This window comes from Bremia lactucae, linkage group LG3 (genome assembly GCF_004359215.1).
Source record: "Bremia lactucae strain SF5 linkage group LG3, whole genome shotgun sequence".
NCBI lineage: Eukaryota > Oomycota > Peronosporomycetes > Peronosporales > Peronosporaceae > Bremia > Bremia lactucae.
This window is the reverse complement of record NC_090612.1, coordinates 2,377,442-2,391,272: the sequence shown is the minus strand read 5'-3', so window position 1 is coordinate 2,391,272 and position 13,831 is coordinate 2,377,442. Positions and strand designations below refer to the sequence as shown.

Below are 13,831 nucleotides of genomic sequence, written 5' to 3'. Positions count from 1 at the left end.
CGGTTAATTGTTGTTTTTTAAAGTCTGCACTGCAATACTTCATTCAGTCCCTATGCAATCACTCATTATGCTTAGCGTGGTGTCTCGATCCTTTTTTACTGGTCCACGTCAGTTGAGTCGGCATTGATGTTCATGTCGAGCTCTTCGCCTGTAATGCGCTTATACAAATCCAGCACGTCCTCCGACGTAGTCTCGAAGTGGCTCGTCGGGTCGTACGAAGAACTAATGAAGCAATTGTCCTTCTTGCCGTTCCCTACAGGTTCAAACATGTCCGTTATGGCGTCAAAGCGCTCCAGAAACGGACCTAACAGCTTCACACCAGACTCCAACTCCTGCAGAGGCATCGATGTCTCAACGAGCGTGCTTACAATGGCAATGTAGATGCCCTGCGGCGCAACGCAGTGGGCAGACGACACCACGGCGACGTAGATGTCATTCTTGCGATTGGCTTGGGCTGCGGGAATGATGATCTGCAGCGACTCAGCATCGTTCGTGCTAGGAATCGGGTGATTTAGAACAAAGATAGAGCGAACAGCGACGCCAATCTTGCGCATCTTTTCCTTTGGAAAGTACGACGGGTCACCAATCACCAGCTTAGCCTTAGCCACTTCGTTGTCGCACTTAATACCCCATGCCCTCCCGTCCTTATCAGTCAAGATCTCATCGACTGCACGATTAAGCATGAATGTGCCACCGTTGATTGCACAGAGACGCGAAAAACTCTCGGGCAAACCGCCCAGGCCGTACAGCGGGTAAATGTATGGAGATTTGCCATAGCGCTCCAACGAGTAAGCATACAGTTTTATAGCACGGACAGTCTCAATGGCGGGACGTTGGTGGTACGATTCGTCACGCATGAGCGCCATCGCGTGGCCCATAAAGCTCTGAGTGTTGGCATCCACGCCGAATTTCTCAAAAAGATCACTCATGGGCTGCTTAAAAAGGTCTATACCCTCATAAGTTTTGGGATCGCCCTCCTCATAGTTATAAATATACATGATGAGCTTGCGAAACTTGCGCTTCTCAAACATACCCATGAGCGATGACCGCAGCGCTTCTTCACCCGTAGCAGGAACCTTGTGTGTACGTCCGCCTTTCACGACGTAGCTACCATCTACATTCTTAAACTCGAGGTAGCGGGTCACTTTAGTGTGCAGAAGCATTTTGACAAGTTTGCCGCAGGCCATGATAAACTTGGGCACCAGGTCCACGTTGTAATCCCGATCTGCGCCCAAGTCAGTACGTGGATCCTGTTCAGGCTTAAACTTCTTGTAAAGGTTTGTAAGGTTAGGAGAAGCACACTCGCCACCATAATACGGGTTGCGATCTACCACCAGCACTTTCTTACCGTTTACCGCAAGCAATCCGCTCAAGATGCACTCCTTAAGACCAGTTCCGAGCACTATTACATCGTACTCGCCGTCAGCTAGTGCCACTGCTCCTAGCGGTAGCCATGCCAAATCCTTCTTGCTCTTCTCCGCCATCTTTTGTGGGATAAATGCTATTTTTTTAGGAGTAAAAATCTGATTTTTGGAAGAAAAGATGATGTAATGTTTGAAATAATTTAGTCTTCATTTGTAATTGTTAAGCACGCTAATTCACTTGTTTTCCGAATATTTAAGCACAAAATTTGGTTCGACTGCAGCTAGAACCAACCTGACGATCATCATTTCGCATCGCGTCGTCGTGTGCATGCGCAATTTCCAAGTAAAAAAAAAAAACTCGGACGATTATTGCGCACACGATCTTATGGCTGAAAACGCCGCCTATTTTAAATTGTTCATGAGACTTGAATCGATGTGACTGCGCTTCTTTCAAACGAATTTCGTTTAAACAATTTTCGGTAAATAATTGTCGATTAAAACTAGCTGTGATTTGTAAAAATCGTCACCGATATGCAAGAGCTGCAAATTGCGCACAGTTAAACATTTCCGACGTCCAACGTTCTAATTTTACACGAAAGTCATCGGACTTTTAGGTCTCGGTTGGCATTTAAGACGGCGAGCTTAATATTGACTAGTTGCTAGGTGTTTTTCTAACGTATCAGATGCCAAAGATTAATAAGTTTGTCAAATGCATATACTTGCGAGTGCGCACATGTCCGCGCTCGTCACATAAATTTAAAGCTTTGGCCGATCGTGCCTGAAAGGCCGACTAGGTTAAAAGCTTATCAGCAACAAATTTAACGAAATGAATCTGATTTTTAGTCCATACAAATTGAGCGTATGAAATTGCAAGTTTCATCGATTGCCCTAATTTTTGTCCAGCATGCAGCGTTTAGCCTTTGCGGCTCAGTCTAAAGGCGCCTTCGGGGTGCGCGAATATCTGCAAGGTTCGTAATGACCATCTTCTTTTCATTACCAGTGCTATAAGCGCCATGCTACTATTCGCAGATAATCGCCAAGTTGCCCCCGACATTTTACACGAGCTAAGTATCTTCGTTGAAGTGGAAGACGGCGAAATTACAGACGATGATAGAGAATACTCCAAACTTGGCATCTGCCTTGAGCAGCATAGTTTGCGAGTGCAGCGCGATATATGGAGTGCGTTGGCGAGCGGGGCATCTCCAAGCACTGAAGCGGCTATGAGCCTGGCAAAAGCCTTCCTTCAAGTGACAGCAATGCCACGACGATACGAAACTGATGCTGTATGTTTGACGTTAGCAGAAATGGTGCTTGGAGTTGAGGAAAGTAGAAAAAAAAAAAAAAATTTGCCCAAAAATTCTGCGTTCCGACGTCGGATGCGGCGGCTGACATTGAATCAAGTCGACTTCTCCTTACATGAATTTGAGGCAGAAAATATGCCAAAGGCATTATCGTCAGAAATTTGCTCTATGACTCCAATAACGGCATATTTTCGAGTAAAAAAGCGCTTTAAAGCCGAAACTCTAGATACTTCGGCCACATTGAAACCAATGCAACAGAATTCGAGGGATAAATTGCCAATTTCGACACAAACAGGAATGATGATACACCAACAACCTTTGCTATCAAAAGAGGTCTGAAACATATTTCTACAATCGGATATGTATTGCTTGCTTTCACACGTCGTCTTTTGCGATAGGTGGAAGATCGCGCGTCCGGACTGGCTAAGCAGCTCGCTCAGCTGAAAAATGAAACAGCAATTGTGATTGATGATGTAGCTTCACGTGCTTTCGATTTGATAGCTGAAGTCGTTAATGACGTTCAGACTGCCAATGTAGCTAACGAGGTGACTTTTCAGCTTTTGTGCAAGAAACTTCGTATGGACTTGACCATGGACGAAGCTCTATTTCAGATCACAAGGTAGATATCTTCTAAAAATGATAATAATGTATACTAACGCAAGCAATTGCTATCGTCTTGTTGGCAGTGCATTAGTTGATTCTAATTGGAGTTCGCGGTACGCAGCAATCTTTCTCGAAACTAGCATCTTACCGAAGATCTGCTCGGCCAAATCAGTCATCTCTCGTGTACTTCTCCAGACCGCGCTTCGCTATAGTCCTAATTATAGTGAAGCTCTTGTTGACTCACTTTTACTTCCCCTTTTGGTGGGTGGAAATTTTAATAATTCCAAGTATGACATTGGGCCTCCGCAAGCGGAAGCAATTATTCGAATTTTACAGATTCCATACTCAATACCAATTCACCAGCTGGACGAATATCTTCGAAGATCTTTAAAAGCAACTACAGCCAGCGGTAGTGCCAATTCTTCGAGCTCGCTTTTGCTTTCCAATGATTCGGCATTATTGGTATTCCAAAACATATTCAGCATGAAACCAGCGTTATCATCATCGACAATAGAACTGTTTATTGAAGCGGTTGAAACCGTTCTGGAGCGCCCGGATCTTGGGGACATTAAAGGCTCGCTCAAATTTGCAACAGTTATATTCACGCTAATTTCAAAATTTCCACAACAATGTACTGGTCATGTGGAGATTCTTGAAGGAATTGTCTCCCAGTTAACTTCTATCATGGCGAAGACAACACTGCGTTTTCTACAAAAGCTTAATAAGAGAGAATAGCATTAATGCTATCACGATGGAAAGGTGAAGGTGTTGCTTCAGCAAAATATGCTTAAAATTTAGGATTTAGTGGAGTTATGTAACGAGGAATTCTACTGCATGAGCCATAACATTCGCTAATCGCAATAGAGTGGTGTCTCAAGACGAGCTGCAACAGTAATATCGACCCAGGCGATACTGCATTACTTTTTCCAATGCAGCAGGTGGGTGCAGTTCCAAAATTCGCCCGCAATCTTTGCCATGCTTTGCTGCCTCCAGTATCACATGTGCTCCTCCAGGATGCACGACAAGCAAACTTGTCACGTCTGCAATACTGTCACCGATACGGATCCAACATGAACGCTGGTTTTGGTGCCGTTTCATTTCGCAGGAAGAATACTCTCGCTCAACGTTGCAGGAATGTTCATTTGACGACGACATGCGATAATTTGATATACTTTGATGCCCTGTTGCCCTAGAAGTAACTAAAGAGTTTGCAAAGGCGACACACACGTGGTATTTCTTCTCAGCACATGAAAAGCAAATCTCGTTCGTACACACATCATTGCATCCAATGCATGCATCGCATTCGTTCGATGTTCGACTTCCTGACGCTTTGAAAGACGCCTGAAAGGCTTGCGATGAGCAGGTACCAGGAAAAGAGTAACGACTTTCCAGCAATGGACGGATTGTGTTTTCTGTGTCCATTTCACTTAAGAAACTTGTCTCTTTACAAGCAATACTTATAGGACTTATTTGACCACTCAAGCGCTTCTCTGGCGCTGGAACCGACAGTTGGTTTTGTTTTTTGCAGATTTGTGGTCCAAAAGCATGATTAAGATCGTACTTTGCTTGCTGCTTGACGTGGCTTCTGCAAGTGCTTTCGCCATTAAGTGATAAAATACACTTTTTCTTTTTCTTTTGCGTTAACAATTTTTGCAGCATCTCTTCCGACGGACTTTTATATGGCTCTGGTTTTATTGGCGTGTTCTTTTTATCATCTCGGATTGAACTCGGTGACTTCATAGAGTTTAAATACTCAAGTCTCATTGATCCGTTCGATGCAACATCATTCAACTTTTTTTGGTAAAGCAGCCTGTCCGCTGCCGCATTTGTGCAATCGCTAGTGCTGTTGCTAAATGCATAAACCGGCATTTCAATTGTTTTTCCAGTACAGAATAAAAGTGACGGAGGCTCCAAGCTGCTCTCAGTTATGGCTTGGTAGCTATTCAAAAAAGAATTCAACGCGCGCAGACGTTCCTTTTGAGTATCGTTATAATCTCTTTCAATAAAATGCGACAAAGGCGATACATGAGGTTGATGTGTGGCTCTGGTCGCGAAGTGACACAATACGAATTTTACGAGTGCCACTGATGTCTCGGCCATCCGAACAAGACGAACGTCGATGATTGATTCCACCAGAAATCGGTGTTTTTCCAGTAGTTTTTCTGCAACAGCCTCTATCTGCTTGACAGCCAATGTATCATTAAGATTATTCTTTTGCAACGAATGTCGGTTGCTCGCCGCAACGTAATTTGGGCAATCAAGCGTCGCCCGCTGCTCCATTACTGCACTTTGCAGATACACCACTATTTGGTGCAATGTGAGTAGCGTCTCGTAAAATACCACATTAATTGTATTCTGGATCTGAGCCTCCTTTGTGAATAAGATGGAGGGATGTGTTGAAGAATTAGATAGCAAGTCAAATTCAATTTCTGGATCATCCACCCAGAAAGCTGTTCCGTTAAAAGACAAGTTTGCTACGCCAGATGAATTGTTCAAGTCATCTAACGAGGCCGGAATAAGTTCGGCAATGGTATGTAGCAGCGCCTCGTGGTAGACAAGGTGCTGAATCAGTTTAGCACGCTGGTCCCCAGCTCCATTGCACCCTGGAGCAGTATTGATAGTCCGAATGCCCAACAAACATTGCAGCAACCTGAGGCACCAGTAGCAAGTAAGAACTTCTTGCTGTAATACGAGCTCATGGACAGTGTCAAAAAGTTGAGGAATCTACCCGCAAACACAATGGTCAGCATTCAAAATAACATGTCATAACAAGCAAGCTTACAAACCATCTCGTCTGTGAAGCATGCATCTGGATGGTGATATAAGCGCAAAAGTGCTTGTATGGTGGTGGTTATCTCAGATCTGGTTGTATCTCCATATCGTCTATGTGTGGCTACTAACATAATAAAATGCTCAAAGACAAGTCTTATCGACTTGTTTACTTCGTCAGCTTGCCCAGGTCCGCTGTGCATAAGCTCGTCCAGTGGGAGATTGGCATTGAGCTCTTCCATAGCAACAGTGATGCTCACGCCCTCATACATGAATAGGCCTGAGTCGATGGAATGGCGCATGTCGAACGAAGGCTCTGTTGCACGCTTGTTACTATTGATACGGCGCTGAAACCACCCGCCACGCTGGCTCGTATCAGATCTTGCTGTGTCATTGTTTCCTAATGAAGCCCGAAGTCCACCTTGTCGCCTGCGAAAAGACCACACACTGCTGCTTCGACCTTTTTCGCCGTAGCTGTCTTCTCCGCGACCTGTATGCGAGAGTCGCCTTAGCAAGAACGTTGTCATTGTCACGCCGGCAGTATTGCTATCATCAGTGGCGCTGTCAGCAGTATGAGGGTAGTAGAATCGGCAATAATTGAATCTCGAAGAGTTGAGGACAACATTGTGCTGACCTGCCTCTCGACACACCAGCAGTAGCATGATGACAAGCTGATCGCGGCCGTCTACGTCAAGGATAAGCAATTCTTCTTGCTTAAATTCCAACACTAGCATTCGCAGATCCCAATCAGGGCGGACAATCGCTAAAAGTGCGCTGTACGGACGCGCAATTACAGTGCGCATGGAACAGTGCATCTCGACTATAAAATCGCCCTGAAGAATTAATTGTATCTTCTTATATACCTTCTTTTCGGTGTCGCTAGAATCGCTCCGAGGCACTGCGTCGCCCTCATCCACCGTCGTATTTGCCATCTTGACATCGAAACGGATGACTGATGCACGATTCAGCAACTTTAAATTATGAAACCGAAGTTGCTGCGCCGTGATGTGTGTTGAGGTCGTGCAAAGCCCAATCCCCACCTCATTTGCAGCAGCTACGATCGCATTTAGACAATCATGTCTATCGGTGCAGATAAAGAATCGATCATGAAAAGCTGTCGACAGCACCATGCCCTCGCAATGCTCAGTCGAGTATGCGGTCATGCGTAAATAAAGATACGGAAGATTCTGAACATGGCGCCCGCGTTCGTCCAAGAAGACAATACTCGACACCGTCACTTGCAAGAACAGCAGTTTGTTGGACCCATTGGCATATTGCTCAATACAGCGGAAGTGGATTCTTGGGGCATACACTAAACGATAGAGCGATGCTTTTCCTTTAGCTTGGCAACGCAGCTTTGCTAGTAGCGATAGTAGATGGCCCCTAGCGGGGCAGTTAAACTTCAATCTGGCTGAACGGAAACGTGATGTCTCGAGTCTAAGAACGAAGTCATTTTTAGTCGGGAATAGCTTCACGGCTTCGATGTCAATAATATTCCACTGATTTGTGCATAAAAATGTTTCTGGGTTGTACGTGCTTAGTGTGGAAGCCGTGACCACGAGAATGCGTGGATATGTGACCCACCATGACTCTTTAGTTGCTAGATATTGTGCGATAACTGTGTCACCGCCCGAAAAACTTCCTGATGGTAGAGTAGAGTCAATAAGTGGGTTCGCCACCATAAGATTAGATATTGCGACAGGCGAGATGCAGAGGCTGCTTCACTGCGAGGCACTGAGAAAAAGTTGATGTAATACTGATAAAGTGTCGTTACGACGGCATCCATGGCGCTAGTAACGGAAAGTATTATTCAAAAAAAGACACGTTCAGTACGGGGGGGGGTTACCGTGGTTGCTCATGAGTCTCTGCAAATGTTCCTGTGAATAAATACTACTTGTTGGTTGAAAATGTTAGGGCAGGGGTATGTAACTATAGAGGCCTCACGTGAATTATCTGCCGCCTAAGGCGAAAAGGTGGCCATGATTTAAAATTATAACGGGACGAGACTAAAAAGAGCCAAGCATTGGTAGAGGTAGGCAGCAACGGGTAGCTTCAGCAAATCCGAGTAAAGTGTGACCAACAAGGCACTAGAATTCAGGCACACGTGAAGATGGGACTAATATATCGGCGTGCAAGGACCTCTTGAAGAAGGAATCTACATCGCAAAGGAATCAAGACACATTTTGAGATTTATTGTATTTGCCGACGATTTCTTCAGATGATTGGATAGTTTGGCTAATCAATAACACCAAGGCTTTGACTTTATGGTAAAAGAACGGTCCCCACAACTAAAATTGATATTCCCACAGCTATTTTTAATTAATATTTATTTAAATTTAAATGACTTAAATTGTTACTCTCACAACTATTTTTTTAGAAAAATAATAATTTTAAACTCGCAATTAAAATGGTTATTTCCACAACTTCTGTAATGATTTTAATTGCAAGTTCAATCCAAAATGCCGAATCGCCAATAGACATTATGTGTCACCTGTGATTGGCTAATATATATTATATTTCAACTAGCAGTGGCTATTACTATTATATTTCGGCTTTGATTGGCTAGTACATACTATGTTTCGACTGTAGATTGATGCCACAATGTCCACAGTATTCTTTATCTATATGAAGGATGCTTGTTCAGCTCCTTTATACAGTTTCCATTCATTCAATGCTTACATCAAAACTTGACAAAGACACTTGCCCTTTACAACATTTTAGCACCAGTACACCAAACCTATAACACATTTGAAGAGCTCTTCAAAGATGCACAAGAGTTTGCATTCATTGATGGCTACGCATAAGCTTTAAGAAAATCTGCGATACAACATAGTGACTTATGAGGAACATACGAAATGTGGTTATCATGCAATTGCTCACCTGCTGCAATGGACCGATACCTGTAACCAGCTGGTTTGGTTCTCCTGCATGTGCTGTTCTTGCAGCTACCTGCTATTCAAGGTCAGTGTTTATTTTGACTGAAGATGGATCCGAAACTTCTTTCAATCCATACACCACAGTAGCGAAAGGAAAGGTACTCTTGCAAGTCAATAGTAACCACTGGCAAATGGCTCAGCTGCATCTTGGTGTAAAGTTACCTTGGGTTAATGCAATTGCATTAGTGAGGAACGAGACTTTTGGCTAGTTCAGATCCAGTTTTCCTTCATCGAGTTTTTGATGTAACGTCATGTTTTCGGCGTTGTGTTTATAGCAATTAATATCTTTACAGAAGTTGTGGGACTAACAACTTTAGTTTGCGAATTTAAAAGCATTTTTTTAAAAAAGTTGTGGGAGTAACAATTTAAGTAGGAGCGGTTTATGAAATTCAAAATAAAAAACATTTTGAGAAATAGTTGTGGGGATATCAATTTTAGCTGTGGGGTATCAATACCCTTAACGAACCCACCTCTAACGAGCCAGTCATCTTAAAATAAGCGTATAGGCCTTTTCAAGAGGTTTTTGGAGTTTTTACTGCCCAGCGGGGCTACTCAAGTTTCCTCCAGAGTCAAACTCTCTTTTGTAGTACAACAATATAAAATTGATTTTTTTATACTTGCAAAGCAAATGAGTCGCTGGAGTCACTGGAATTGCGGCGATGAACAGGTACAGTAAGAGCAAACAGCCTATAAGACCCCTGTCCTCAGCGCAATTGGGTTTGTTGCGCCGTCCACGAGTTCGCGACGGTGAACACTGTTGGAAAATGGTATTTCACAGATTGAAATACCGCCAGGTCCCAAGCCATCAAGAAAACAACTGCCGTTCTCCAGAATTGTCTTTCATTTGTATATTTTGGTGTGTTGCAGGTGACAGAAAAGACGGAAGGTGTGAGCATACCATTTCGCAGGAGCAACGAGCAACTGCAAATCAGGGTGGTAGGAGGTATGACACAAATAGTGTTGTTTATAAACTTAATCTTTGAAAACACTTCTTTGGAGACCTTTCTTGCTTTTTATTAGAAGGTTATGAGCCCAGTGGCGGATGAGGAAGTGCTTAGGGGCGCAACACCTAATTACGCAGGGAATGCGTATGGGGAAGAAGCGCATGTGGCAGCACGCGAAGGGGCGCCACTGAGGAAGAGTACTTGGGCGCTCGCGAAAGGGGAGTGCCAAGTGTGGAACCCTAACCGGGCAGCGACATTGCGGCAGAGCTGGCTAGGATTTCTTTACGTTTGAATTCTATGGATAAAGAGCGTCGTCAGGGGTCAGGGCCAAGTGTTACGAACTCGTAATTTGTATACAGGTGAATTTAGGTCGACGGGTCAGGCCCCACGACCAAACGTGAAGTTGGACCTTGGAGTTGGTGGACAGACATTAAGTGTTTTTCGCTAAGCGAAGTGGAGTACATTGTCCATGTAACAGGGTGTATCGTTACATGAAATTAACACTTAAAGGTTGTTAATTAATATATTATCGAAAAGGTAGATAATCTTTGGAGGATATTACTTTAAATAGTAATGTTCAAATTTCTTATCCATAAATTGGTATAGACAATTATATCTATTAATTCCGCAGACTAATCAGCTGTAGATGTAAACAAAAGAGAGATACAGACAAGATAAGAAAAGAATTCAATTGCACGTTTAGTATTAGTTTATAATTAAGTTAGCATTTACAAGATAGATAGAAGAGATACTTAATTGTATTAATACAGTTTCATTTAAACCTCTTTAAGTTAGTTGTCTTAAAGAGAAGTCTTCCTCTACACGTACTAGTGTACGTGAAGCGACGTAAGGCACCACTCGCAACTGTAGCAGTGCGAAGTGGACTTGAACTGAAGCAGTACAAGTCGCCGTGTCCCTTTACACCTGGTAGCACTTTGTAGTCCGTCCAAGGACCACATTTTCTTCATCTAACATGTCCATGTTAGATGATAGTTGGAATACGCATCACGTTTCGCGTTAAAGCTACTCCTTTCTAAGTGACATCGAAAGGAGTGCGGTCGAACAAATGAGTTCGACCGTAGGAAACGATGCAATCTTGGAAATGCTGTCCAATTTGGACAGAGATGCCCTCCATTCAGCCATCGCCAAGTTCATACAACATGAACTTGACGAGATGAAGGAAAAAGTAGTCTTGCTGAATTAGCAAAGCTCTCAACAGGCAGAACTGTTGAGGTTACAACAGGTACAGACCCCTGTACCTGGGATGACGCATACGCGTCGTCCCGAAACCTTAAAGATTGATATCTCTAAGTGTAGGGGAGTCGAAGAAGACTCCCTCCTGAGATGGTTTGTCGAGTTGGACGATGCCATAGGGGCACGTCACATCGTCGACGATCAAATGCAAGTCGCATTCGCTCAATCAAATTTGGCAGGTCGTGCCAAAACTTGGGCATTGGGCCTTAAGTTGTGCGACCCATATGTCTTTGGGAGCTAGAGGCTTTTAAAGCCCGGCTCAAACAGACGTATGAACCGCCTAGGGCTGACTTCAGAGCTCGTTTAGAGCTTTTGAAACTCAAGCAAGGCAAGCGTGATGTTCACGCATATGCCCAGCACATACGACTCTTAGCGATTTGTATTACAAATAACCCAGTCCATGAACACACGTTGATTACGGTGTTCATGCAAGGTCTTACGTATGGTTCCGTTAAGACCCACCTGTTCCGCTTGGAACTGGATACGCTTGAAGAAGCAATATCCGTTGCGGAACAGGAGGACTTTAGCTTGAGACAGGCTCAAGCTAGTTCGTCATCGTATCGTCCTCCAAGACGACACGGGCTAGGAGGTCTAGAACCCATGGACCTCTCTTACATCGAAAGCGAGAGACCTCGCTTTTCGAGGAATATGCGATTGCAGAAATGCCATCGCTGCCAAAAATTAGGACACTACGCTCATGAGTGTAGTGCCCCACGCCCAGTACCTTTCGGTACTGAACGTAATTTTGACCGTATGCCAAAAAGGGCAACGGTCGCGGGTCCGACGTTGTTGCGAAAACGCAATGGCAAGGCGGACCGCCAAAAAACGGTCGGGGTCAGTAGGGGGCGCAACGCCCTTCTGATCCAGCAACCTCAAGAAAATTTGCAAATCTCTTGACTAAAGTTGCTCCAGACACACAATCATTATGTGTCTCTGCACCTGGTGATGAGGTATCCCTCATCACCTTGAAGTTGAAAGTGACAAATGATTTGTCACTCAGAGCCCTAGTGGACTGCGGAGCGTCGAATAACTTTATTCGTCGCCAGTCACTAGAGGGTCGTAGGCTCAAATATGTTGAGCGCGACATCCCTCCAACGAGGATGACGGTGCGTCTAGCGACAGGCACATCGATAACAGTGATGAAACGCGTAGTGAAATTTCACTACACGTTAAGAGATTTACAGTATGATGATAATTTCATCGTACTGGTTTGGATGACAAATTTGATGTCATCCTTGGTTTACCTTGGCTCAGAAAATACGAGCCAAGAATCAGCTGGCAGCATCGATCCGTTAAGATGCCTGCCACTTGTTCATCAGATGGCGATCTGATGAACGTCTTGGAGCGTCCACAAGCGTGTGGATGTACTGCGAATGAGTGCGATGGCCTCACTTGTGGTACGGTCGTTAGTACAACTGCACAAGATCACAGTGTGATTACCAATCACAATGTGGAGTCAGCTGCCGGCGGCTGTTAGAATACACAGTCAGCGCAGAAGGTCCACCACTCGAATAAATCGAGTGAATTGAGACATGAATGTACGCCTACAGCGACATTCAAGGAATATACCGGTTGTATAAAAGGGACAACACAATGATCCTAGGTCGAGTAGAGAGTCGACCGTAGAGGACCCGACTGTGATAGCGTAATCACAGTCGGGAGACGTTGAGGGAATAAGTCCCCAGGTACTTGAGGAGAAATCTTCTCAAATAGTTGAAGTTACTAGACTTCAGCATCCCGAGGGATTGATCCCTCGGCAGCGTGAGGATAAATCCCAGGAAGAAACCGAGACATTGAATGTCTTGGTTAATAACGGTTCAAGAGTAGGCGCTTATACTCTTGATCTGTATGCGCCTCCGAAATTAACTTCGGAGATAACACAATTACCAACCCTAGAACCCAAGCGGTTCTTGAGAGATCTGCATGGTGGCAGAGTCAAGCAGATCTGCGTACTCGTCACAGAGGACGAATACGTAACCGACATTCGGTCAGCGGTAATTTTGGCAGAGAACGAACGAGTTCTCAGCAGCTCATCAATGGACGAAAGTGTCCTCGATGTGAAGACTCGGATTGAGAGAGATACTACTCAATCCTGGGAGTCACTTAAGACAAATCCTTCATACAAGGATTTGATTGAATTCAGGGATGTATTCCCTGAAACAGTTCCATGCGAGTTGCCTAAGGATAAAGGCACCCGACATGAGATCGAGCTCAAACCGGGATCGAAGTACTGTGTCATGAAGCAGTGGCCACTGCCTCGTGAAAAAGTACTTCGATCGATAAATTCTATATCGATCGAGTAAAAGCGGGCCATGTAAGGGAGTCAACCTCCCCGCATAGCTCAACGACCTTCTTTCTGTGTGCGAAAGGCCACACGAGAGTGGCGGATAGTGCACGCATTCAACAAACTGAATGCTGCAACAGTACCGGCTCAAACGCCGATACCTAGAAAAGATGTAATCTTAGATGGTATGTCTAAGAGTACGATCTATTCGTCTATGGATCTGATTAGTGGATTTTATCAAATCCTTATGCGTGAACGGGACATCCCGCACACAGCAGTGAGCACTCCCAGTGGGATGCTCTGGGAATGGCTAGTAATGCCACAGGGGCTTAGTAACGCCCCTGCAACATTCAACAGATGCGTAACAAATCTGTTT

At 44.4% G+C, this 13,831-nt stretch overlaps 3 protein-coding genes across 3 annotated transcripts; 1 reads left to right on the top strand and 2 right to left on the bottom strand.

Moving 5' to 3' along the window:
• Positions 1–95: 95 nt before the first annotated feature.
• On the bottom strand, positions 96–1,484 carry CCR75_003905 (uncharacterized protein; the record flags this gene model as incomplete). Its single annotated transcript, XM_067961996.1, has 1 exon — positions 96–1,484. One exon carries the CDS (start codon positions 1,482–1,484, stop codon positions 96–98), a length of 1,389 nt encoding a protein of 462 aa, XP_067815352.1.
• Positions 1,485–2,268: 784 nt separating this feature from the next.
• On the top strand, positions 2,269–6,063 carry CCR75_003904 (uncharacterized protein; the record flags this gene model as incomplete). The annotated part of the gene is made up of 4 exons (XM_067961995.1): positions 2,269–2,332; positions 2,394–2,998; positions 3,064–3,284; positions 3,352–6,063. The coding sequence occupies 4 exons, from the start codon at positions 2,269–2,271 to the stop codon at positions 4,001–4,003; spliced, it is 1,542 nt and encodes a 513-aa protein (XP_067815353.1). The 3' UTR covers positions 4,004–6,063.
• CCR75_003903 (uncharacterized protein) lies at positions 4,142–7,719 on the bottom strand (the record flags this gene model as incomplete). The annotated part of the gene is made up of 2 exons (XM_067961994.1): positions 4,142–5,992; positions 6,055–7,719. 2 exons carry the CDS (start codon positions 7,717–7,719, stop codon positions 4,142–4,144), a joined length of 3,516 nt encoding a protein of 1,171 aa, XP_067815348.1.
• Between the last annotated feature and the right edge of the window lie 6,112 nt (positions 7,720–13,831).